At 41.6% G+C, this 27,966-nt stretch overlaps 1 protein-coding gene across 2 annotated transcripts in view; it reads left to right on the top strand.

Moving 5' to 3' along the window:
- Window positions 1-27,966, top strand: part of POU6F2 (POU class 6 homeobox 2) — a 540,820-nt gene that overhangs the window by 165,641 nt on the left and 347,213 nt on the right. For both annotated transcript variants that reach the window (XM_044295292.1, XM_044295291.1), the window contains exon 2: window positions 26,801-26,895. In XM_044295292.1, coding sequence (XP_044151227.1) covers window positions 26,801-26,895 — 95 coding nt within the window. The remainder of the gene's footprint in view (window positions 1-26,800; window positions 26,896-27,966) is intronic.

Genomic DNA, 27,966 nt, shown 5'->3' with positions numbered 1-27,966 from the left:
TCCCATTTTAAGCCCCCCTGATGCACCCTTACAGTAGAAACTCCCAAAAAGTGACCCCATTTTGGAAACTAGGGAATAAGGTGGCAGTTTTATTGATACTATTTTGGGGGACATATGATTTTTAAATGCTCTATATTACGTTTTTTGTTTTGGCACCATTTTTATTTTTTACAACATTCATCTGACAGGGTAGATCACATGCTATTTTTATGGAGCAGGTTGTTACGGACGCAATGATATCAAATATGTTTACTTACTGTATTTTGTTTGTTTGTTTCAGTTTTACATCATAAAGCATTTTTTTTTTTAAAGTATTTTTTTGTGTCATTTTCCGAAAGCCATATTTGTTTTTTTTCTGCCGATCGTCTTGTGCAGGGGCTCGTTTTTTTGCAGGAAGAGTTGACATTTTTACTGGTACCATTTTTGGGTACACATGATTTTTTGATCATTCATTATTACACTTTATGTGGCAAGGTGACCCAAAAATTGGTAATTTTGGCAAAGTTTTTATTAATTTATTTTTCCAGCGTTCACATAAGGGGTTAGGTCATCTGATATTTTTATAGAGCAGATCTTTACAGATGTGGAAATATCTAATATGTTTACTTTATCTTATTTATTTAACCTGTTGAGGACACAGGGCTTACCTGTAAGCCCTGATGTCCCGGTACTTAAGGACACAGGGCTTACAAGTACGTCTTGTGCAGTTCTGATCACCAGTGCCCGGCGGTCGGTGATCGGAACTGGGTGCATGCTGAAATCAATCAGCAGGCACCCTGGGTCAATGCCAAGGGGGTCCTGTGACCCCCCCCCCCCCGGCGATCGTTGCAAACCACAGGTCAATTCAGACCTGCGGTTTGCAGCGCTTTTGGAAGTTTCTGATCCCCGCGGTAAAATTACTTTTATTTTATGCTTAACCCCCCCGCTGCCCTCTTTGTTATCTGCCGGCGGGCGCAGGGGGGGCGGTACTGGCAGTGCGACAATCGCCTAAAAACTGAAAAAACGATGGCTCTCAGACTATGGAGACACTAAAACATGATTTTTTTTTGTTTCAAAAATGATATTATTGTGTAAAACCTAAATAAATAAAAAAAAGCATACATATTTGGTATCTCTGCGTCCGTAAGAACCTGCTCTATAAAAATAGCACATGATATAACCTGTCAAATGAACGTTGTAAATAATAAAAAATAAAAACGGTGCCAAAACAGCTATTTTTTGGCAAATTTTCCATTTTAATCCTTTTTTCCTGTCACAAAGCAAGGGTTAACAGCCAAACCAAACTTAATGCTTATTGCCCTGTTTCTGTAGTTTACAGAAATCCCCCATATGAGTTCATAAACTGCTGTATGGGCACATAGCAGGGCGCAGAATGAAAGGAACGCCATATGGTTTTTGGAAGGCAGTGTTTGCTGGACTGGTTTTTTGACACTTTGTCCCATTTGAAGCCCCCCTGATGCACCCCATATGCAGAAACTCCAAAAAGTTACCCCCTTTAAGAAACTACACCCCTCAAGATATTCAAAACTGATTTTACAAACTTTGTTAACCCTTTAAGTGTTCCACAAGAGTTAATGGCAAATGGAATGGCAAAAGTTTTATCCTGGATTGCAGGATAAAACTTACCAGGAAAGATTAAAGGACCTTAACATGTATAGCTTGGAAGAAAGACCAGACAGAGGGGATATGATAGAAACTTTTAAATACATAAAGGGAATCAACAAGGTAAAAGAGGAGAGATTATTTAAAAGAAGAAAAACTGCTACAAGAGGACATAGTTTTAAATTAGAGGGGCAAAGGTTTAAAAGTAATATCAGGAAGTATTACTTTACTGAGAGAGTAGTGGATGCATGGAATAGCCTTCCTGCAGAAGTGGTAGCTGCAAATACAGTGAAGGAGTTTAAGCATGCATGGGATAGGCATAAGGCCATCCTACATATAAGATAGGGCTATCCATAGTATTTAGTATATTGGGCAGACTAGATGGGTCAAATGGTTCTTATCTGCTGACACATTCTATGTTTCTATGAGATGGAATTTCAGAATTTCTATATTTTTCTATATTTTTTTTACTTTCCATTAAATCTTATGGAATGCCTAAAGGGTTAATAAAGCTTGTAAAATCAGTTTTGAATAACTTGAGGTGTGTAGTTTCTTAGATGTGGTCACAGTGTGTCCGATATGGATCGATGATTCTTTTTTTGGGCTGCTGGACAAACTGTTGAATGAGTTGATTTGGGGGATGGTCAGGATCAAGCAAAAATATCTTTGTCTCTCTGAGAGAGATGGTGGTCTGTCCCTCCCCTTCCTTCAAGGGTATTACCTTGCTGCCCAGATAAAGTGTGGGGGGGACCACCAGTCGCTTTACTGTTAGGTATCCTGGCAAGGGAATTTCAAGGGCCATATGGGGATATCTTTTCTATTTTGGAGACTGGATATTCGGCCAGAAGGAAAAAACAATGTATTATTAGCGATACACTAAATAGGGTCTGGAATAAGATTAAGACAATACTGGGCATAAAGAACCCTACTCACTTTACTCCACTCTTGCACAATTATAATTTAGTAGAATGTATGTCAATTGTAGACTATAAATATTGGAATTCACGCGGTATTAACCGCTTAACACACATAACATCACACAGTAATATTATCCCTTTGGATGTATTAGTAAGGGGTACACCTGTAACTTTTATGGATAGCTATAGATACGCACAAATTAGTCATGCATATAGGAACACTGAGGATAAAAATCTGCTGACTGTTAGGGCAAACTCCTTTTTGGATTATTGTTTTAGATTTAAGGATAGACAACTTACACTCTCTCAAATATATCATAGATTCCGGGATTGCTTAGGGGAAATAACCAAATTCAAAAGCGAGGACGGTTGGGAAGCCGAATTGGGCGATGGGAGCAACTTGGAATGGGATATAATATATCAAAATATAAAAAAAAGTATCGACTTGTCAGAAATATAGACTTACCCAGTTTAAGGTCGTACATCGCCTATACTACTCCCCCGCCTTCCTCGCCAAAATATATAGGGAAAAAAGGGACTTGTGCTGGAAATGCTCGGCAGAAAATGCTGACTTAGGTCACTTATTCTGGAACTGCTCAAAGGTGAGAGGTTTCTGGACTAATATCTATGAGGAAATATTTAGAAGATATAAGATCAAATTGAATCAATGCTTTATGCAGGCAATATTGTGCAATTTCTCTCCTTCTGACCTGACGCCCTACCAGATACGAGTTTGTCTGGAGGACTTTGTGGTCACGAAGGCCCTGATTGTTAAATATTGGGGTACAAAAAATAGCCCTAGTATTAATGAATGGAGAGTACGGATGGACAATATTGACGCCTATAGGAGGATGGCAGGGAAATTGGAATCAGAATTAGATCTGGAGCAATTTTAGAGAGGGTAGGTTTCTCACCTCAAAAGCTTGGCTGTAGGTGGTTCCGGGAACGGAAGCCGCAGGAGAAATAAAGATATGGATGGCTCCCGCAGCAGTGGAATAAGGGGGGGGGGGGGTGATAAACAGGATTAATTATGTTAAATGTTTATAATTACTTATGTATAGTTGAATGCTATGCTATTGTATATTATATATATATATGTTTCAGAAAACAATAAAGGCTTATAAAAAAAAAAAAAAAAAAAAAAAAAGATGTGGTCACTTTTATGGAATTTCTACTGTAGGGGTGCATCAGGGGTTCTTCAAATGGGACATGGTGTAAAAGAAAAGGCCATCAAAATCGGCCTTCCAGAAACCATATGGCGTTCCTTTCCTTGTGTGCCCTGCCGTGTGCCCATATAGCAGTTTACGACAACATATGGGGTGTTTCTGTAAAATACAGAATCAAGGCAATAAATATTGAGTTTGGCTGTTAACCCTTGCTTTGTTACTGGAAAAAATTTATTAAAATGGAAAATTTGCCCAAAAATATTTTTTTTTATCAATTTGCCATTTTCTGTTGTGGAACACCTAAAGGGTTAACAACGTTTGTAAAATCAGCTTTGTAAGGTCCCCAAAATTTTTTATTTTTATTTTACCAGTATCATGAAGTGCAAGATGTGACAAAAACACAATCTCAGAATGGCTTAGATAAGTCAAAGCGTTTTAAAGTTATCACCACATAAAGTGACATTGGTCAGATTTGCAAAAAGTGTGGTCGCTGTACTTTTTGCTAATTTGTTATGCAGTGCAAGTCCCTTACATGTGACCCCACGGGCTTTACCCACCATATACGCAACTTCATTAATTATCGCACTGCAGGGGTTGTTTACCTTCTTACCTGCGAGTGCGGAATGAGATATGTGGGTAAGACCCGTAGGGAACTAAGGGTATGCATAGGCGAACACATAGACGATATCCACAACAACAGGGATACCCCAGTGGCAAGACATGTCCACTCCGCACATGGGGGACGGGCATCAGTTGTAACATTCTTAGGCCTAGAAAAAATCAGGAAGCCACTACGAGGGGGAGACTGGGACAAAAAGATCCTCCAGAGAGAATGTTGGTGGATTTTTAAATTAAAAACCACTCAACCCCTTGGTCTTAATGACCAGTTACAATTTGGATGTTTCCTGTGACCCATTTGTATGCCAGCCAATTAAAATTCACCATTGGCATATGAACTTAAAGAGATCGAAAAAATTAGGGGGGGCACGAGTACCACTGGACACCTATATTGCTGATGTGCCCTGGTCTCAATACCTTTCTTCCCCTTAAAACTGCAGCGTTCCTTCCCTCTCCATGTGCCAATGGTCCCTAACTAAGACCAGCTGTAGTCACCATCCATTATGACTATGCCACGGGTTCCATCCTGTCTCCCCGCCTGCAACTGTGTATAATTGAGATTCTTCACCATTATCTCCATTACTCTCCACTAATTGTCCTGTTTCTACTCCCCACCCACCAATGTGATACAATGGGTCAATACCCTCCCTCCACCTTGTGTCATCTGCCTTAGTGATGGGTCATCTGAGGTTATCAGATTAGAAAAGGGAGTAGACACTAATATAGGTCTCCTCTCGACTTACAACCCACAGTAGCCATCAGCCGCTATCTCTTTAATTTAATGAATAGCGGACCCCATGAAGTGCTAATTTTTCCTGTTTTCACCCGTGACTTAACCTGCCAAGCAAGCCCCCGCTTAGGTCCCATGCTGGAGGGGATGGTCTTTGTCCTCCCCAGCACAGGCAGGTGTGCCGTTGTAGGAGCAGCACTGACATATACACCGGCTCCTCCCACACCTGCCACCCTTCTTGGACAGCTGCTGAAGCGCCCCGCCACGACCACGCCCCCATGCTATGACGCACATAGGTGCCGTGACGTGGGCGAAGCTGCGCTTTGATGCGGCTGCCCTCATTGGCAATTGCGCATGCGCAAGGGAGGACGCGGCCGGCCGCATCACGTGACACATACCAAACCACGTGAGCGGTGGCCACGCCTATCGCGCATGCGCCCAGCCACACTGCCCCTACATTTAAACTACACAGCGCGCGCACAAGCGCTGTCAGACGCCGGCTGACGGTTTGGCACGTGCATCTACCCTGCCGTACCCCACGAAAGCCATACGACCCTCAGGCCAAACAGTAAGTAACCTGACCCGAGTGTAGCGAATGCACAAACCTGACTGTACCCCCATCGATATCTTTTACTTTATAGGAATCTGGGTCATTCTGGACTACCAAGTCCTGTTAAGTCTGCGCCACTCAATACATACCCCCCTCCCTGCATCTGTTATAACCATACAGATGGGCTGAGAGTGGGGGCTTATACTCTACCTTACACCCCTGTCCCCTGATGAGTTAAGGGGTTTTCCATAGGTAGCTGTCCTCATTCCCTTACTGCAGGATGTATTTAGTAGGATATTCTTTTCAATTAAACATGTAGGGTCTCAGAGCATATCCCCACACTAGCTTGGGACTCAGAGTTTGTCTCCATACTAGTTGTTACCCCCATATGAATAGCCATACCTGGGTCTGAAAGCCCCATAGGGCCATTTCCCTGTCCCCACAGGGTCACTTAGGGTTCTCTATTCTAGGGCTAGGTTCCAAACGGGGCCACCCCTTGCGGGGCTAGGACCCCGTGTTAGGAGGCACTTTAGGGCTTGATAGGCCAAGTATGGCATTACCAGGGACAGACTCCTCCCTGTGGCCCTCCTGTATAAAGTTACTGCCAACTGGAAGACGTATCCACACGTGAGACCTGGACCTGTAGGTCTATTCCTCCACCACCGGTAAGACCAACCCTTATATTTGCCGCATGGCATGTCTGTAGACCACGGCACACCTGCCATGGTCTCCATTGTTTTGTTAACGTCCATAGGACGCACAGTCCACCTCCGACTTTACTCGGAGACGTGAACAGGTATCTGACCATCGGGCGACCTGTCACCTCAGGTCCCCTGTTGTTGTGTGTTTTGTTTGTCTGGTAGGGGTTTTCCTCCCATCACTGGGACTTTTACTAATCCTAATAAAAGTTAGGTTTTAATACGTTACTACCCCTTTCTTTCACGTATTTTTATAGAGCAGGTTGTTACGGATGCGGGAATACCTAATATGTCTACTTTTTTTATTTATTTCTCTTTAGCACAATAATAGCAGTTTTGAAGCAAAACATTTTTATATTTTAGTGTCTCCATTGTCTGAGAGTTTTAGCTTTTTTATTTTTTGACCGATTGTCTTAGCTAGAGTCTTATTTTTTGCGGGATGAGGTGATGGTTTGATTGGTGCTTTTAGGGGGGCATTCGCCTTTTTGATCACTTGGTGCTGCAATTTTTGTGATGTAAGGTGACAAAAATAGAATGATTTTTTTCAAAAGCTTTTTGGGAGGTTCTAATAAAATATACATACAATGGAGTGGTCCATACAGAAAAACAACAACAAAAGCCGTATGATAACATATAACAAGTAGATTGTACTTTTGTTTCTAAAGTGAATTTAGTCTACAAGTCTGAGGAATCATTGTCGATGTCAACCGTTGAGTTTTCTAAATTCTTCCCAGTCTTTCCACTGGGCCCTGAACTTAGCGTGTGTGCGATTTTTTCAGGATGCTATTTCCTCAAATCTATACAAGGAATCAACCTTATTTATCCAATGGTCCCTGGAGGGGAGGTCAGGGGATAACCAATTTTGAGGTATTAAGAGGCGAGCTGCCATCAACAACTTCTTAAATAGAAATGGGACCCCAGCAACAGTGTCGGGAAGAGACAGGCTTAAGAGAGCTAATTAGGGGAAAGCATTACAGATGACTTGCAAACCGCATTGCTTCTCTCAAAGGACTCAGGCATTTCAAACAAATGTGGTAGAAGGTGCCCCTCTCCTCCACACATCACCAGCAGGTGTCTGCCTTGGTCACATCAAATCTATAGGTGACATCAGCGGTTTTGTGCCACCTTGTAAGAACTTTATACCAATTTTCCTGTATTCTCACATACCGTGAGGAGGTATGAGGTCCCATGAAAAGCCGGGATTGATCCTCAGGTGAGAATAAGATCCCCAAGTCTTTCTCCCAGTGACCAATGAAAGAAGGTTTTGGCATCAAGATAAGGGAGCTGAGTCTTTTATACAGCTGTGAAATCGGCCTTCGTTGGGGAGTAAGGTTACATATGAAGCTTTGAAAGAAAAAGGAAAAAGTCTGGTGCCATGTTAGCCTATATCAAGCTTTCAAGCCATGTGAGAGGTCTGAGTAATGATTGTAGAGAAATGTGTTTAGATATATAAGAGCGTAGAAAGGAAATTAAAAGGGGGTATGGTCCTGTTCCGGGAAGTATTGAGATAAGGGAGTGACTATCTCTCACTGCCCCTTCCCCACCAAACAGAGAGAGGACAGGAATCTCAGAACTACGGATCGAGATTGGAAAACTGTCTCAATTCAATTGGAGCTAGGTCTAGTATTACGGGAAGGCAGGGGGTCACCCTAGGCCGAACATTGGAACATTGGAACCACTTCCATGCTCCAATAGTGGCTTTAACTGTTGGACATGTGTTTGGTGTGACAGGGTTGTTTTGGGTATCAACCAGTAGACCCCTGAAAATGAATGTGAGATTGTAGTTTCCATTTCTACCCATGACCTGTGTGGGTCTGTCTGAACCAATCTATGACTCTTGACAGCAGAAGGAATCTGTTATATAGTAAGGGATCAGGAAGGCCGATGCCCCCAAATGCCCTAGGCCTTTGAAAGACAAACAGGACCAGACAGGCTTTCTTCCTGCCCCATATGAAAGAGCGGATGTGTTTAGCTAACGTTAGGAAGTAGTAATTAGGGATAGGGAGAGGCAGTACTTGCTGCAAATAAGTTAGTCTGGGTAGAACTAATGATGCAACAAGGTTTTTGCGCTAAACCACCAAAGCATGGGGAAGTGTAAAGTGGCCAATTGGCCCTGTATGTAGTGTAGCAGTAGGGTGTAGCGAGGTGAAAAAGTTTTGGGAGGGCCAGGAAAATCTTGATACCTAGCTATGTCAGATAGGGGGCGTCCCAATTAAAAGGGGAGTATTTTGCTAGGTCTAGTCTGACCGTAGCCTTAAGTCCTACACTCAGGACATGTGACTTATTCATGTTAATTTTAAAGTTGGATAGGGGACTAAACCTCTCTAATAGATCATAGATGAGGGGTAGGGGTAGTTACTGGATTAGTTGTTACTATCAAAAGGTCATCTGCAAATGCTACTACTTTGTATTCTTGGTTGCCTAATTTAATTCCCATAATATTGTTGTCCTGGCAGATAGCTTGGAGTAATGGTTCCATGATCAACACAAATACCAGAGGGGAAAGTGGGCACCCCTGTCTAGTTCCATTCCTGATAGGGAATGAGGGGGAGATAGTATTGTTTACCAGCACCAATGCTGAGGCATTGAGGTACATAGAGAAAATAGCTTGTACAAAAGCGTCTGGGAGGTCAAACCTATCCAGGGTCAGACGCATAAAGTCCCAATGGACCCCATCAAAAGCTTTCTCAGCATCGGTGCTAAGAAGCACTAAAGGGCATGAGTTATTTTTGCATGATATAAGTAGTTTAAGATCCTGGCCGAGTTGTCTTTTCCTTCCCTTCCCATGATGAAACCAGTATGGTCTCTGTGTATCAGCTGTGGTAAGAGTGGAGAGAGGTGATTTGCCAACATTTTGGCCAGTAGTTTCAGGTCCAAATTTAGTAAGGAAATGAGACGATAATTGGCGCATTGTGTAGGGTCTTTTTCCTCTTTTGGAATAATGGTGATATGGGCTTTAGTCATGTCTAGGGACAGGGGTACACCCTGAAGGGAATGGTTGTAAATAGTTAGCAGATGTGGCATAAGGGATTTACTAAAGGTTTGGTAATAGAGGGCTGAGAGGCTGTCTGGGCCCGGGGCTTTTCCATTGGGGAGTTGTTTTATGCATAGTAGTAATTCCTCGGGTGTGAACAGGCCCTCCAGTGAGGTTTTTTGGGATTCATCTAATTTAGGGAGTGTTACGGATTGAGAAATGCATTGATCGAATCTAGATTGGATATGGTGCCCTTTGTTGGTTTGCTTTGGGGGCTATTGTAAAGTGACTGGAAAAAGGTCATAAATTGGAGAGTTATATCTTTACCAGTCATAGCAATATCTCCACCCCTTCTAGTGATTTTACAAATATAGTTGTGTGCCCTCCTCTGTCTTATTCGGTTCATCAAACATTTAGAGGCCTTGTCTCCATATGCAAAATATTTGTATTGCGATTGTAAGAAATGTTTGGCTGAGGTAGTGTTCAGGTGATTTTTTAGTTCAGCGCGTAGAGAGCCAAGCTGAGATAGGTCTGATTCTGAGAGGGATTTTTTATGAAGAGCCTCAAGTTTTTGAATCCCAGATAGGATTGTGTCTATATTAGCCATTCTTTTTTTTTTTTAGGTGGGAACCTAGACTAATGAATTGGCCACGCATATAAGCTTTGTGGGCATCCCACAATATATGGGGAGAGGTGTCTGGGAGGGAGTTTAATAAGAAGAAGTCATCTAGGAGTTGTATTACATTGTCTTTAAGTTCAGTAGATAAAAATAACTGTTTATTAAGCCTCCATTTAAATGCTCTATCCGACAGATGGATAGTCGATTTAGGTCTTGGAGAAAATTTGGAGATGTTCTTTAGAGATTAATATATAGTCCAATCGGTATAATCTCTTTCGGATGGATTTAAGGTTCTCCAAATATCCACCAAATGTAAATTATGGAGTTTTTTTACGCAGATAGCTAAGGGCTCTATGCGATAGGGTGGATCTTTGTGATGAGAAGAAGCTCCATGGTGATGTTGAAGTCGCCTCCCATAATGACCACACCCTCTTTAAAGGACACGACCAATGGAAAGAGGGTCTCGTACCACACTATTTGGTTGGTATTGGGTGCATATATATTAATAAATGTGTACATTTGATTGGCTATAGTACATCTTGCAATTGATCACAATATTGGAATGGAGTACCCTTGCGAAAGCCCACACTGATGCCCCTAGAGGCCAAGGAGTTTGAGCCGCAATGATACTATATGGGGAAATTAGAGTGAGACAGATTTGGGTAATGGTTAAATTTAAAATGTGTTTCCACAGAAAGAAAAAAATATACACACTTCACTGGTGCACTTATTTGTGGCAAAAGCGTTTAATGGTCTATTTCATTATAGAAAGAAAAAAACATACGCACTTCATTGGTGCATTTATTTCCGCTAAAAGCATTTACTGGCCTATTTTAGTACAAAAATCAAAATATAGTCTCAGCTCACTTCTGCAGTTATATGTGTGGAAATTGTACAGAAAGAAAAAAATATAAGCACTTCACTGGTGCATTTATTTCTGCTAAAAGCGTTAAGGGCCTATTTCAGTAGAAAAAGAAAAATATATTCTCAGTTCACTTCTGCAGTTATATGTGTTAAAAGTGTTTGGCCTATTGCAGTACAGAAAAAAATTATATATGCACTTCACTGGTGAATTTATTTCTGCTAAATGCATTTACTGGCCTATTTCAGTACAAAAAGAATAATATATTCACAGTTCACTTCTGCAGTTATATGTGTTGAAATTTTACAGAAATAAAAAAATATACGCACTTCACTGGTGCACTTATTTGTGGCAAAAGCGTTTAGTGGCCTATTTCATTATAGAAATAAAAAAATATACGCACTTCACTGGTGCATTTATTTGTGGTAAAAGCATTTAGTGGCCTATTTCAGTACAAAAAGAAAAATATTTTTGTTGTTTTTAGGGGTGTTTTAATTTGCTTTTAATTTATTTAGTTCAGCTAAAAGTATGTCAGACAGAGAAGTGCCAGGCCATGCACAGAGGAGTGGCAGAGGCATAGATGTTTCTGGCGCAGGCAGAGATAGCAGCAGAGTAAGGAGGCGTGGCAGCAGGAGTCGCAGTGAGAGGCCTGAGCTCCCGGTGTCATCTAGTGGTCGTGTCTTGACCAGCAACCCAGTGGTTCTTGATTGGTTAACTCAGTAATCCACTTCGCACCGATCTTTGTAAGTTCAGGTTCAGTATTTGGGTGATTTTATTAATTTCCGTTATAACATGGTTACAACGGAAAATAATATAATTCTTAAAACAGAATGCTAAATAAAATGTCTATTGAGGGGTTAAAAAAAAACCTCACCTCATCCACTTGATCGTGCAGCCGGTATCTTCTTTTCTTCAGGACCTGCAGGACCCGCCTCTGTCCCTTTTCTCTTCCCTCACCGCGAGAAGTATTATATGCTTTAGGCTCAGCTCCACTTTTCAGTGAGGAAGAGCTACTAGAGGACAGTTAGCAGCTACTGTCCAGCCAAGATCTAAAGGAGACATCCGCAGCTTCCGCCGCTAGGCGGGCAAGTAGTGATTAGGAGAGTGGTGTGGGAGGTGGTGTTGCGAGCAATCAGGCTTCTGACCCAGAGACCGTTGAGGAGGACATCAGTGACATGCAGACACTACTCTATGATGATGAAGAGCCGGGTGCAGAAGGGGCTTCATCATCATCAATAGAAGAGGGTGGCAGCTTGCCTGTGAGCCAGCGGCTGAGCCAGCAAGGTGGTAGCATGGCTGGGAGTCAGCATGGTGGCAGCAGTTGCAGGTCGGAAGCCAAACGTGCCTGAGGTAGACCAACTGCTTTGTAGCAGCCTACCTGCCCGAGAAGTAGTGGTGCAGGGGTTCAAAGAGGCAGCGGCGGTAGCAGTCAGTCAGTGCAGACTGTTGGGGGGAAGATCACTTACTTGGCGGTGGGCCAGTCCTTGAGCCTGTCTGTGTCTGCCAAAGTGCACGGCAGCACCGACGTGTGGAGTTGTAACTACGGTCAGGGTCAGTACATGTCCATTTACGTACCACTGGGTGAATGTGGTTCCTGCACAACCACACCAGCAACTTGGCCAGGTGACGCCGCTTCCGCCTCCATGTTGTCACGCCGTTGGTGCTGTGACAATATTATGCCTCTACCTCCTCATCCTCCATCATGTTCTCAGCCTCCACTGCAGGGACAAGTCACAGTGCCCCTCGAGCATACCACATGTTCAGGGCACAGCGCTGTCACGCTGTTCTGCACTTAGTTTCCCTGGGTGAACGAAGTCACACAGGTGAGGAACTGCTCCGTGTCCTTCGTCAAGAAATCGAATCCTGGCTTTCTCCCCCGACAACTCAAAATCATAACCATGGTGACCGACAACGGGAAGAACATTGTGTCGGTGCTGGGTCAAGGAAGGCTGAGCCATGTGCCCTACATAGCACACGTGTTCAATCTGGTTGTCAATAGGGATGAGCCCGAATATTCGAATAGCGAAGTATTCGTACGAATATTACAACTTCGTAAATTCGTGAATATTTCAAATATATTAAAATATATTCGTTATAACGAATATTCGTTTTTTTTTCCATCTGAACCCATTTGTCATATTAGTAATTTACTTTAATATCACTAAATTAGTGCTAGTAATTTAGGATCACAAATTTTGTGATAGTAAAAATTACTACTATCACTGATGGGTTGTCTTGGTAGAATTGTCGAATATAGCGCTATATTCTCTATCTTCATCTATTCGACCAAGCCAACCCAATAGCACACAGCCCTTATGCGATCCGATTCACTCGCATATTTAATTGCCGATTTATCGTATAACATAAACTATCTTACATAAAGAGGAAAATTATAAATCAGTAACGATTCTCATTACTAATTTATAATTTTCCTCTTCATGTAAGATAGTTTATGTAATGCAATAAATCGGCAATTAAATATGCGAGTGAATCACGTCACATAAGGGCTGTATGCTATTGGGTTGGCTTGGTCGAATAGACGAAGATAGAGAATATAGCGCTATATTCGCTATATTCAACATTCAACAATTCTACCAAGGCAACAGTTACTTACGGTTGGCTTGGTAGAATTGTCGAATATAGCGAATATAGTGCTATATTCTCTATCTTCGTCTATTCGACCAAGCCGAAGCAATAGCATGCAGCCCTTATGCGAAGTTATTGCAATATAGAGAATATTCATAAAATACACGTATAGACTGCAATTTAGCTAATATAGTGCTATAATCTTTTTTATTATAGTCTAATTTTTTTGTCTCTTCTCAACTTCATTTTTGGAAAAAATGTACACTATTAAAAAAAATATTGCGAAATCGAATATGGCACCTCCCGCTCATTACTAGTTGTCAAGCGGTTTCTGAATTCTTCCTCCCATCTGTAAGACATCCTAAAAATGGCCAGGAAACTTTGCATGCACTTCAGCCACTCGTACACCGCAAAGCACACCCTCCTTGAGCTGCAGCGGCAGAACTGCATCACCCAACATAGGCTGATATGCAACGTTTCCACCCGTTGAAATTCCACCCTCCATATGTTGGACCGACTATACGAACAGAGAAAGGCCATCAATGATTTCTTGATGATGCAAGCGGATAGGAGTACTCCCCTGCGTAATTTCGATATCAGCCAGTGGCAACTCATGCGTGACACCTGCCGTTTAGTCAGGCCCTTTGAGGATGCCATGTTATTTGACAGTCACCAGCACTACGGGATGAATGACTTTATTCCACTGCTTCATGTCCTGGAACAGATGGTGGTAACACTAGCTAGTCAGGGGACTGGAGATGTGGTGCCTAGATCTGACGGCCACATGAGCCCTGTGGGGGCTGAACTGGAAGAAGAGGAGGACATTGGAGCACAAGCAATGTGTACCGAAATGGGTGGTTTTTCTACTCAGGTGACAGGAGAGGAGGAGCAACCAGAGGAGCTACAGGGCGATGAGGAAGACAAGACAGAGGACCCAGACACACCATGGCAGTATGGAGTGGAGATGGAGGCAAAGAGTCCCTCCGAATCACTTGCACAAATGGCCCGATGCATGATCACTTGCTTGCTTAGTGACATATGAATTTTCACCATTCGGCAGAGAGAAGACTTCTGGCTCTCCACCTTGTTGGACTCTTGCTATCGGTCGAGAATGGGGGCTTTTTTACACCCACTGAGAGGGAGGACAAACTGAACTACTACAGAGACATTCTATGTAGTCAGTTGGCTGCTGACTATCTGCGCCATCACTACTGGGCAGCTAAACTGGATTTGTGGCCGCAACTAGCAGAGTTTGTCCTGGAAAATCTGTCCTGCCCGGCCAATAGTGTGGCATCAGAACAGATGTTTAGTGCGGCGGGGGCCATAGTTACCCCAAGGAAAACTCGACTGTCCACCCAAAATGTGGAGAGATTGACCTTTGTCAAGATGAATCAGGCATGGATCAGAGAGACCGGTTTCTTTTGATTACCTGCCTAACCTACTACTCTGATGCTGCAACCTGCCTGATGCCACACATCTGATGCCAAGTGCTCCTTCTTGCACCCACCTTCGTCAACGGGTACTGGTGTTGCCACCCACCTCCCCACTCTGTTACCGGGTCACTTTGTAGTCTCCTGATGCAGCTGCTGCTGCCATCTCCTCACTATGTCAGTTTGCCACTCTGTGGTCTCCTGATGCTGCTGCTGCTCCCATCTCCACACTATGTCACATTGACACTCGGTGGTCTCCTGATGCTGCTACTGGCATCTCCACACTATGTCACCTTGCCACTCTGTGGTATCCTGCTGCTGCCATCTCCACACTATGTCACCTTGCCACTCTGTGGTATTCTCCTCATGCTGCTGCTGTCATCACCTCCAGACTCTGTTGTTGTGGCACTCTGTGGCTTCCTCCTGATGCTGCTGCTGCCACCACCTCCACACTCTGCTTCCACATCATTAATATGTGATAGGTCCACTCTGTGGACTTCTCATACTGTTCCTCCCCACTTCATGACCGGGCCACTATTTTGACTTTCGGCCTGGCTGACATCATCATTTATTTGACCTTTCTTCTGATCTGTCAGAAGAAAGGAAAAATTAGATGCACAACGAATCCTGTCTGTGTAGCAGCTGTAAGGCCTGTATGGTTCCATCAGAATTGGCTTATGATTTTGTAGCCAAAAGCACGAGTGGTACAAAACACATAAGACATGCAAATATTCCATTCACGTGTCATCTCTGTTTTAGATCCACTCCTGTTTTTTGGGGGGCATTAGCAATATTGATGGATTATTGAGCAAACGCTGATCGAGTGAAGGTGTATGCTCCACAGACAGGATCTGTTTTTTGTGGGTTATTGTTGTGATGGATCAGAGGAAGGGCAAATTAATCAGTGACGTCAACACTAACTTACTGCTGACATCCTCTCCACTCTGTCCGGATGGCTCTACATTGTATAAGTGTTTAATAGAACAGGCTCTGTAGACATCTATGTGGAATCAGCTGACGATTGTGTAAAAGGAGTGCGCTTCTTCTTGGCGCTAACATCGACCTGTAAGGCTGAGTTCATACTTGAGTTATTTGGTCAGTTTTGGCCCTGTAACTGCCCTAATAAGTGAAGTGTGCAGTGATTCTAAGAGTGACGTCTGTCATTTGCATGTCATACAGACTCACAGTATTATTTCACTACCCCAGCAAACTCCCTATGCGTGTTCTACACCACTATACAGGCTCTCTGCAGGCAGGAAATAGCAGTTTTTAACGTATTTCGCCACGAGTATATTTGGATCGAACCAAATTTTCCTGATAAATTTGTCGAAGCGGCGAATCGAATATTGGAAAAATTCGCTCAATAAAAGATTTTTTTTTTTTCAATTAATTGTTTACAAAGTTGTTTCATATGTTGTTTTAGATGTATTGGAGCAATAAAAATGTTGCAAATATGTACTTAGCCCTTTAAAAGATAATATATATATATATATATATATATATATATATATATATATATATACAGTATATATATCTTCTAATTTATATAATTTATAGTATTTCCCTTAGAGTTGGCATTGAAAAAAACAATCTCAATATAAAATAATTCACAGAAATATTATTTTTCAATATATAACCTTCATTGTCAACAGCTTGAGTAGAAAATGTCGTCTTGATATCATGGGAAACATAGAAGATCCCAGTGACCCTTGGATGATTATGTTTGAGTTAACACATTTGTGGCAGACTGCAGCAGAATCAGTATGTACACCATAGTTCATAAGAAATGCATAGACTATCAAACAGAGGGTGCTCATTGCTACACATAGAAAGGCTCTTTCTGCTATATCTCACCTACCCTGTCCTATTTATTTTGCCCATTGTTTGAACTGTATTAGATTGTGTTAGCACAATATGTTATAACGTCTTCCTGGATCCAATTTTCAAACAAGCATGCTATAAGGGAATACAGTAATGAAACAGCATTGTATTGGTAAAGTAATGTATGCTGAAATATATAGAAATTGCTGCTACAGCCTGCTGCAATATACAGTACTGGTGATCAAATACTTTCACAGGAATCTAGATAATACAGTAAAATTATGAGATATTATAAACAGTAAAAGTGACTGGTTTTTGTTGGCATCCACTCCACATTTTTTGCGGGTTAGATGTGGACCCATTCACTTCAGACAGCACACTACCCAAATTCCCATTCTGGGCTTTACAGTACACTACAGGACTATGGCATAGCCACCTAAGGGCTAAGAGGGACAATGATGTAAAATCCTTAATACTGTTCCATCAACCCCTTAGTGACCAGCCTGTTTTAGACCTTAAAAGGGTTTCCTGAGATTCTCATACTGATGACCTTTCCGCAAGGACGTGGGTCATTATGGATGCGGCAATACCAAATAAGTGGAGAAGATTTTATTTTTGAATTTTTTCCATTGAAAAGTGTTTTTTCAATGAAAAAGGTGTATTTTTTAAAAATTTTAAACTTTTTTAAACCAATTTAATAGTTGCACAAGGGGACTATAATAGGCAATCTTTTGATTGCTTCTAAAATACTTTGCACTCTTCCTATAGTGCAAGTGTATTTTAATGTAAGTACTATACTGACATTCACCAGCAGGCTCCATCAGAGAAGCACATCCTGCTGGAAAACATTAGAGGTAGGCCCAGGACCTACACTAGGTCCAGCCTGCCTGCACTGACATTGGCACCACACAATCTCATTTGCGGGGCACTTTTGGGAGAAAGGAGGAGTCTGCTCCCTCTGTAACCAGCTACATGCGGTGTATGCCATTGCCCATGGCATGTAAGGCGTTAAAGCACCCCTAGGCCACTTCTCATGCCAGTCCGGGCTGTTAGAGCAGGAGCATGGCTGATATTTTGCAGCCGTGCCCCCGTTCTCCACTGCATGTGAAAGCCATGCAGAGCTTAGACTGGGCTTTCATACAGTGGCCCAGCTGGCCCCTCAGCTAAAAGGGTCAGTTGTAGACAGTCAAGTCAAATTATTGTAACCACCAGCTAATATCCAGAGTAACTGTCATGTGTAGGACGGACAGCAGCTACATGGGCTGGGAATGACTGAATAAGGTGCTGGTAGGTTGTCACAGGTATCTGGAGCCATACTGACTACAGTGCATCCCACAGCTTTAGGAGGAAGTGCCTGAAAGTCTAGGTCATGCTCTTTCAAACTATGTTGGACATTTCTACCTATGTGACATGTCGCATAATCATGCAGTGAAAATTGAAGCCTTTTCTGCCAATACAACTTTGAAAGTCTTATTCATGACCTTTACTAAACACACATATTTTTTTTCTGCATGACACCCTAGAATAATTTTATATGTGAAATAACTTTTTTGTATTTATTTGTGTTGGGGTTTTTTCACTTAGTGAAATATACAATGTTTAGAACAGGTTGCTGCCTGGGCTTAGTTTCCATTTGCGGCCCCACCTCTGATCACCTGCACACCGTTTCCCATCCCCCTTTCCCCCTTCCCCCTTTCCCATGCACCTGATTGGAGGTGGGGTCCCATATGTGTTTCCAGACCCATACAGCTTACAGATCATGACTAAGAGCTGGCTGGCTCGAAACATGTCGGTCTGACCAGGGACATGAAGGGACCTCTTTTACTGCACCGTGTGTACGTTTGGAATATTTAATAAAGAACATGCAAGATTTTATCTCCTTTGTGCTGGAAATCTGTTTATTTGAATGAAGTTTACGCTGAGCTGACCTGGCTTTTCTGTCGCACGAGGATTTTTATCCATTTAACCATATTTGGTATTGTCGCATCTGTAACAACCTGCTCTATAAAAAAAACACATCTACCCAGTCAGATGAACATTGTAAATAACAAAAAATTAAAACTCTGCCAAAACAGCCATGTTTTGTTACCTTGCCTCACACAAAGTGTAATATAGAGCAACCAAAAACCATATGTACCCTAAAATAGTACGAATAAAACTGCCACCTTATCCCTTAGTTTCCAAAATGGGGTAACTTTTTGGGAGTTTCTACTTTAGGGGTCTTCAAATGTGACATGGCAGCCTAAAATTATACTAGTGAAATCTGCCCTCAGAAAACCATATGGCGCTCCTTTCTTTCTGCAGCATGCCGTGTGCCCGTACAGCTATTTACAACCACATGTGGGGTGTTTTTGTAAACTACAAAATCAGGGCAATAAATATTGAGTTTTGTTTGGCTGTTAACCCCGTGCTTTGTAAGCGGATTTTTTTTTTATTAAAATGGAATATCTGCCAAAAAATGTAAATTCTGAAATTTCATCTCCATTTTTCATTAATTCTTGTGGAACACCTAAAGGGTTAAGAAAATTTGTAAAATCAGTTTTGAATACCTTAAGGGGTGTAGTTTCTAAAATGGGGTCATTTTGGGGTGGTTTCTATTATGTAAGCCTCACAAAGTGACTTCAAAAGTGGGTTTTGGAAATTTTCTGGACAATTTAAAGATTTGCTTCTAAACTTCTAGGCCTTCTAACATAGCCAAAAAGTAAAATAGCATTCAGAAAATGCTAATTTGGAGGAATTACTATCTATTATAAAAGTAGAGAAATAGAAATTTGAAAATTTGCAATTTTTCCCCCATTTTTGGTAAATTTGGTATTTTTTCAGAAATAAAAATGAAATTTTTTACTAAATTTTGCCACTATCATAAAGTACAATATATGACAAGAAAACAATCTCAGAATGGCCTGGATAAGTAAAAGTATTTTAAAGTTATTGCCACATAAAGTGACATTTGTCAAATTTGCTAAAAATGGCCTGTATTTGTACTACATCGCTGCCCAATTAGTTTATGCCTCCTGGTGGATCAGGGCAGATGCGAATAACCCGGCAGTGGTATTAGAGGGGGCTTTGGTGGGCTCCTATGAGGCACTGGCCAACTTAGTGTATCGGGGGGAGCAACTTCAGTTCTGCACTACACTGAATCAATGGCTGCAGTGGTGATGGCTTGAAAGCAGTTTGTGGTGACGCACGCTGAGAGTGAGGGATGTGATTCTTGGTCCCAGTACGTACCATTGTGGCGCAATAAGCAGCTGCAAGAACTGCTTCACTTAGCTGATTATGAATTTTGGCCCCAGAGGGGTGTAATATACCTCACTCAATTGTATGTGGATGGGGTATTCTGTTCATTTGACAGCCTTCGTAGTGAACACAATTTTCCCCGTACATGTTTCAATCGGTACCTCCAGCTGAGGCACGCCCGTGAGGCCCAATTTAAATTGTTATCCCTCTCTTTGAAATGTGGCCCCGTTGAATCTGTGGCCCGGGTGAAACAACCTTATAAACCTATTTCATCATTCTATGTTGAGATTATGAAATTGCAGGATTCACCGCTCTGTCGCTCCTTCGAGCGCTGGAGGGCTGATATCCCAGAGCTGGAGGCATCTCACCTGGAGGAACTGAGCTCTGTCTGGAGGAACACGGTAATAAGCGCTCAGGATCAACTCATTCAAATTAAGTGGGTACATAGGGTTTATCTCACTCCAGTGCGTCTGAGTAGGCTCCCAGACCCCTCTTGTACCAGGTGTGGAGAGCCGAGAGGATCCTTGCATCATATGGTATGAACTTGTCCTGTAGTGCGGAAGTTCTGGAGTGAAATTTGTGATTTTATCTCCTCAAAGCTGGGACTCCCGGGGATACTCTCTCCTATAGTGTCTCTATTAGGTTTAGTGTCAGAAATAGATCCTACTAAATGGAAAGAAGTTGCTCCTCTTACTTATGTTTTATGGGAGGAAAACATTCTTTTTGCATTGGAAACCACCAAAGACCCCTATCCTTGGTTCTTGGATCCAACTTATAAACGCCGACCTGCAGATGTACAAACTCACTTTTGCAGCAAGGGGGAATCCTGACAGATTCGATCAGATTTGGGGACCTTGGTTATGTGCGCAGGGCACTATTTAAGCTTAGGTGCCGGGTTCTGGGACTCCAGGTTGTATGAGTGTGTGTGTGAATGGTTGTTGAGTCCTGTACTTTTAAATATGCCATGATGTATTACGGGACTGCGCATTTGTTTAACAACATTATGTCATTAACTTTTTCTGAGATACTTCTTGTATGAGTACGGGTCTTCAGACTGGTTGTCTGGCTGCCTTCGTTCTGTATCCCTATTGGGAGTTGGAGAAGTTTTGTAAAAGGAAAATGCTTTCTATAAATAAACACTATACAAAAAAAAAAAAAATGGCCTGAACAGAAAGGTGAAAAATGGCCTGGTCCTTATAGGGGTTAAGCCTATTCCAAATAGTTTTGTTTTTGTCTAAAAGTGTTCCTGGAATTTATAGATGGAGAACAAAAATGAGCAAGGGCTCAGAGTGGGTTTAAATTAAGAAACAATACTCCTGTGCCAATGCTTCCAGGGGCCCTGTTGGTTTTTACTTCCTAATCAGGCTTTGACACACAGGAAATGTCTGTTCAGAAAACCACTGGACATTGCTGTGACAGGCCTCAGAAAATGATCGGCTGAGTGGCCATTTCCTGGAAAGCTTTGGACTGGGAGAGGTGGGCTATACGTGAGGAGCGTATTGCTTCTTTTATTTCTTTTTACTCACTCTGAGCCCTTTGCCAAAATCCTCCCAAGGCGGACAATGCATTTAAGACTCAGTAGAAGCCACAAAACCCAATGTGTTGCCCTTTCAGCCCTTCTGAGCTTTCTAAGACTCATGGACATTTTATTTTCTTGTAGTACATATCATGATTTGGTGGTTTTCTGTTTTTGTTTCATATGGCAAGTATATTTAGTGGGAGTTAAATTCATCCACTATATTATTTTCATTATATAAATGGATATTAGTGTACATAAGTAAAAGGGATCAATCTGGTGACATATTCCATCTAATCTGATGTCTGATATACTGTGCTAAACTGCCATGCCAAAGCTATAAACAAGGATAAACTAGCCCTATAGGCATACAGTAAATTCTCACTCCCTCTCATGACCAACTAATTGTAAAGTAAGAAAAATCATTGATTTCATGAGTGATATTTTAAGGAAACTGTTTTCTTTGTTTTGTTGCTTAGAATTATAATAGGGCATCTTCTCCCGGTCTGGAAATGACAGTGGTCATTTAAATGCCAGACGTATTTTGACAGAAATCACTTTATAAAAATGTCAGCAAGTCTCTCTGTTTTTATTAGTTTGTTCCAAAATCAATTTAGATATTTCAGCTGAGTGCTTGTAAGTATTCCCAGAGCAATGTCCATTTCGGACTTTCTGCACAAAGGATATTACAGATTAATCAGATTTTCAAATTTACGCATTATAGCTTTGCACATTTATTACTTAATCCTATTTTTCAGTCTTTCTCTGATTGACATAAAGCCGTAGAGATAAGAAATCCCATTGAATTATATGTAGTAGTCAATTTTATTATCATTATAATGCAATAAGATATTGTTAAATTATTAAGAACTGATATGCTGTTTGTTAAATAAGACTATGTTCAGACCTATCAATGGCTAAATGTAACAGTACTTATATCATTATGTTGCAGTAGAATACAGAGAATGTTAGTGGCCAGTGTGGTGCTCTGATGTTCCATCATATTTGTATCACGTTGGAAGGATATAGATTATATCCACTATGGTGACATCACAGCAGCATGTGATGTCACCAGCAGTTTGCTGGTGGGCTTAAAGGGGTTATGTCATCTTAGACAATGGGGGCATATCACTAGGATATGCCCCGGTTGCCTGATAGATGTGGGTCCCAGTCCCACCACTGGGACTCACACCTATCTCTTAAACGGAGCCCCAAAAGTGGTGGAGGGCGTACTGTGCATGCACAGCCACCCTCCATACATTTCAATGGGCGATGGCTTGGCTATTTCCATCGGGCCCACAGAAGTGAATGGGAGCAGTGGCTGGTCATGTGTGGTGCGCTCCCATTCACTTCTATGGGGAGAGCGCTTGGTAGTGGCCAGACCGGAGTCCTTCAGCCACTACTTTGGCAAGCTCCATTTTCAATATAGGTTTGGGTCCCCCCGCTTTCAGACATTGGGGGCATATCCTGTGTGTTCAGACGCTAGGGGCGGGCTGAGTCTGATGCAGCATCTCAGTGTCAAAGACAGTTAGGGCTGAATTGCCATTGTATACTCTACTGTAAGCATGCTGATACATAAAAGCCCAGTGTGTGCCAAGAGGACAATGTTTTACACCAGGTACATATAGAGTTGTGTTGGTCTTTGGTTCGAAACCTACCAAGGGCAAACTCTACATAGAGATTGCATGTTCTCTCTTTATTTGCATGGGTTTCCTCCCACACTTCAAATACTTAAGCATGAGTTATTTATATTGTGAGCTTTAATGGGGGGCAGGTATCGATGTGACTGATGACAATCTCTATACAGTGCTAAGGATTACGTTAGCGCTATCTAAATGAATAAAAATTATAATACAGCATTGCAACCCGAGAAAGGTTAGAAAAAAACATATCTGAAAGCCACCTTAATTATTCAAGACAAAAAGAAAGTCCCTAATATACTTAAAGGGGTTGTCCTGCCATCTATATTGATGACCTATCATCAGGATAGGTCAACATCTGATTGGTGGAGGTCCGACACCCGGCACCCCTGCCGATCAGCTGTTTTAAGAGGAGGTAGTGCTCCATGTGAGAGCTATTTCCTCTTCATTACACTGCACGTTGTCTTGGAGTGACGTTGAATAGAGCATGTACTTGTAATTACACTACACCGCCACTCCACAGGAGATGAGTATTGAAACAACCTTTCCCCAGATAATCAGATATTAATGCCCTCTCCTGACTATAGGTCATCTATATATATGGTTGTACAACCCCATCAATGTTCTGAAGTTGTGTGGATTGACCTCTTGGAAACCTGTTAACGTGATGCTCCTCTTCTGAAAATCCTGCTTTCCCTCTATGTCATGTCCCTTACCAGTTTCTGGCCTAGGCCATGGACGCAACTTCACTTTTTCTGTGGACAGGGCCAAACTATTCCTTTCCTTGGCATTTGTGCAGATGAGGTACATTCAGGAGCTTGCTCATATGCCAAGGAGAGGAATAGTTCTGGCCCTGTCCATAGTGGAAGTGACATCCCATTCACAGCCCAGGGTAGAAACTGGTAAAGGATGTGACAGGGAGGAAGGAGTGATCGGAGGAAGGGGGATTTTCAGAAGAGGAGCATCACATGACTGGGTTCCAAAGAGGCCAATGCATGTAAATTCTACAGGAATGTTATGTGTAATTAAGGTGGTTTCGTGGGACTTGCTGGGTCCCGGAAAACCCCTTTAATAAAAGAGATTTAATTTGAAAAAAGGAGAAGGGAAGAAGAAGGACATCAGAAAAAAATGGTATTCCTGTGTAATTCTATGTAATTCCTATGTAACCTACAGTAGCTGAGAGATCTGCCCTTTCTTCTGTGCACAGTTACCTGAGTAGGATCTAATCCCTGTTTGGAATATGAATATCAAGTAATTTGACTCACAATTTCAGACATACTGACTATGCATATATCATTTAACTATTTCACAATTCACATTCTGTGGTCATTACTCTATGTATTATCATAAAATACTACTATAACTTGCTTATATTCCAGCATTCACTGGACCAGACAGGTACCAGATCATGAAACTTTCTGGTTTATGGTGCATTAATTGTAAAATATGTAACATTTTTGCATCACTCTCAAAAAGTCCTGTTGTAAAGGCAGCCAGCAGGTAAGCATATACGATAGGCTAAACATAAGTCGTACTTAAAAACAATAAAACATAAAAAACAGACTACAATATTCACTTATATTATGTAGTGTTTAACATTCAACCAACGGCAGGATAATAATGACTGCCAAAAAAGCTAGCTACAGCATAATGTAGTTATTTAAGCGAGCTGAACCATTGACGAAACCCAAGGGAAGCCTCATCATGCAGTAATAAGCAGATTATATGTAAGAGTAGACAGTACAGGAAATAACACACTACACAGGACAGAGTTTAGATTCAGTATTACAGCTTCATAGGCATATGTACATGACTGATTAGTCCGATTACGGTCAGCAGTATGGGTTTTGTACATAGCAAACAAGCCAGAGGAGTAACTGAATGATCCAGTAAACTGTATAGCTGCACATTCAACCTAAAAGAAATATTGAGCACTATAGACAAACCAATGTCTCTAGGTTGTGTATACATAAATGGTTGTATCCAACGTCAGACTGGCCCACCAGAGGATCTTCTAGTGGGCCCTAGGCTCTAATAGCGTATAACCATAGCTGGGCCCCCAAGGTCCAGGGAGAAAAAAATACTTATAGACAGTAAATTGCCACTAGAGACTTTATTGATAATATAGGGGTTTGGCCCAAAGAATAATTACTTCTGGTGGGCCCATGGAACTCCAGTCTGAACCTGGTTGTATCACACATAAAGTGCTTAAAATTATGTCTATAAATAGCAATCATATCAATGCATCTTCATACAAAATTATTTGGTATTATAAATTCTAATCCATTGGGAAATGTTAATCACATGTAGTAATATTATAAATTATTGTCATTAGGAAATTATCAAATGTAAGTAGCCACCAGTGCAGGAAGTTAAGGAGCTAATTCTCTGCCTAATGTCTATGCATGGATTTTGAACTTCTGCATCAGAAAAAAAATAGCGCTCTATAGACATACAGTATATTCAATGTGCAACCTGCTCCTAGTCGCTGACTTTTCTCATGTGAAATGTCCTTCCTAGTAATACATGCAGGGCTTGTGTGTCCATGATTCTACTGACTTTCCTCCTGCAAATTTCCTTGTGTAAGCTTTCCTCCCTATCTACAGCCTGTGTAAGCTGCCCTCCCTGGATGCATTCCACCATCTTTGCCACATACAGCCTCCTACTGCTACCCTAAAACTAAGGCCTCATGCACACGGCCGTTGCCACATTGCGGCCCGCATGCAGCGGGTCCGTAATACAAGGACACCAGCCGTGTGCACTCTGCATCACGGATGCAGACCCATTCATTTCAATGTTCAATTTTTTTACGGTCCGGATGGATCACGGAACCATTCAAGTCGATGTGTGTCATATATTCCTGCACCAGCAGCTAGGTGAAGGACTAGCACACACTCTGCCAGAGCAAAATGATGAAATTTGCAAGCAATTAAAACTACGTAGCAAGCTGCTTCATTTTGCATTTCGGAACCAAATGAACAATAAAAAAAAATCATTACAAAGGGTCCATAGTGTTTAAATTAACAGTGTACATTTTTTTTAAGAATGTAGCAAGAAAGTCCTTCTTATTTTTTGAGTGGTTTCAAATGACATAAGGATAGCGTTAAAGTGATTCTCCCAGACTAGAACACGATGGCTGGTTTCTTCCATAAACAGCCCCACACCTGTCCACAGGTTGTGTGTGGTATTACAGCTCACTTCAATGGAGCTGAGCTGAAATACCGGAGACAACCCATGGACAGGTGTGGGGCTGTTTTTGGAGGAAAGCAGTCATTTTGTTTCTAGTCCTGGGCAACCCCTTTACCTGGCTTGATAAAAATGACATGTGTAATCAGTTATGTAGCAGCAGCCGCATATATAATAAGGATCTGGAGAAATATTTTATTCAGCTGCTGCATTTGTTCAAGAGCATTAGGAGACAAAGATTGGGTTGTACATAAGTAATAAAAAGAATCCCGCTCCTGGTGTTTATTTGAACCATGTTTAGGATTAACAATAGCTTCTGCTCATTGGAGCATGAAAAGAAATTACACTACACAGTCACGCTGGGAAGTCATGTATGTAAATTGATGGATAATGCGACCCACATTAGCCTCACTGATGGTGGGTTCAGTTTCTCTGCTGTCAGATCGTTGTATCTCCCTGAATGAACCGGCTGCTCTGAATGAACGTTAGCATAATTTATGCAGAGTATAAGTGATTTCAGCTCTCGGGTTATTGATAAACCATTTAAGCAGATCATTTTCAGCCTGATGCTCTGTGACATCACAAGTGATATGTAACGTGCTGATCTCTGCTTCACATAATAAGACACACATTCTCTTTACATCGTAGGGGCCAGAGGCAACTCCGTGCCGGCTGAGTCAGGTACAAATCCTGATCCTCACCACCCGAGCCAGTCTCATCCAGGATTCTCGGTTGGACCTCAGGTAATTCAATCTTTAAGGCTTCATCAGTCTGAGATTTATTTCATATAAATTCGCTAGTACTTTGTCTTTTCTTTGTATTTTTATTTTATTTTATTTTTTTCATTTTTCTTTTTGGATATGCTCAATATGCTTTCAAATTTGTAATTTGATTATGCATGGGTTTCATGTAAGTATGTAAAAATGTATTAAGCTCAGTAATCACAAAAGATAGCTTTTGGTAAAGGACATCGGTCACCAGATAGACCCTTTCATGATGCAAAAAAAATAAGTTAGACCAGCATCTCTAAACAATCTGAAATAAAGTACCTTTTCATGATAGCATATTTGCAAGATTGGTGCACCTACTAAATACTCCATAGTCACAATTGATCACAGGAAGTGGGGGCACAAATATATTACTATGCGTTATGCAAACTAACTAGTTTAGTCTTTTAGGCCAATCAATTAATCTATACACATGAAATCGCTTTTAACTAATGGGGCACTATACTTTAGGGCTCATGCACGCTAACGCATTTTTTCTCCGTGTCCATTCAATTCCGGAAATGACTCCTTGTGCATTCCGTGTTGGTATGTCCACATGGCCATTCCGCCAGAAAATAGAACATGTCCAATTATTGTGCGCATTACAGACAAGGATAGGACTTTTCTATTCCAAAATGTGGAATGCACATGGTTGGTATCCATGTCTTGCGGATACGCAATTTGCGGACTGCAAGACATCCAATGGTTGTGTGCATGAGACCTTAAATGTATCTTACCTAGATTTGATGCACAATGCAATGTAGTATGTTGTCTCCTGTGTGACTGTAGTGTTCTCTACTGGGAGTACTGAAGGACGTGCAGAGGAATATCTGTCCTGATCATCACTATACTATGTCATATGTCCCCAGTGCTCAGAACCACCCAACCATAAGCACAAGTTCACTGTGACTTCTAGGCCTTTGTGTTGAGGTCTAGTGTTCATAGTGTTACTTGCATGTCTGACTAGATCACAATATTTCCATAATATAAACTAGAACTTTCAGGAAGAAGTCATTTCGCAAACTTCTAAAGTGCAAGACACATAAA

This window comes from Bufo gargarizans, chromosome 5, assembly GCF_014858855.1.
Source record: "Bufo gargarizans isolate SCDJY-AF-19 chromosome 5, ASM1485885v1, whole genome shotgun sequence".
In the NCBI taxonomy this organism is placed as follows: domain Eukaryota; kingdom Metazoa; phylum Chordata; class Amphibia; order Anura; family Bufonidae; genus Bufo; species Bufo gargarizans.
Note: the sequence above shows the minus strand (reverse complement) of the source record. Positions and strands in the feature narration are given on the sequence as shown.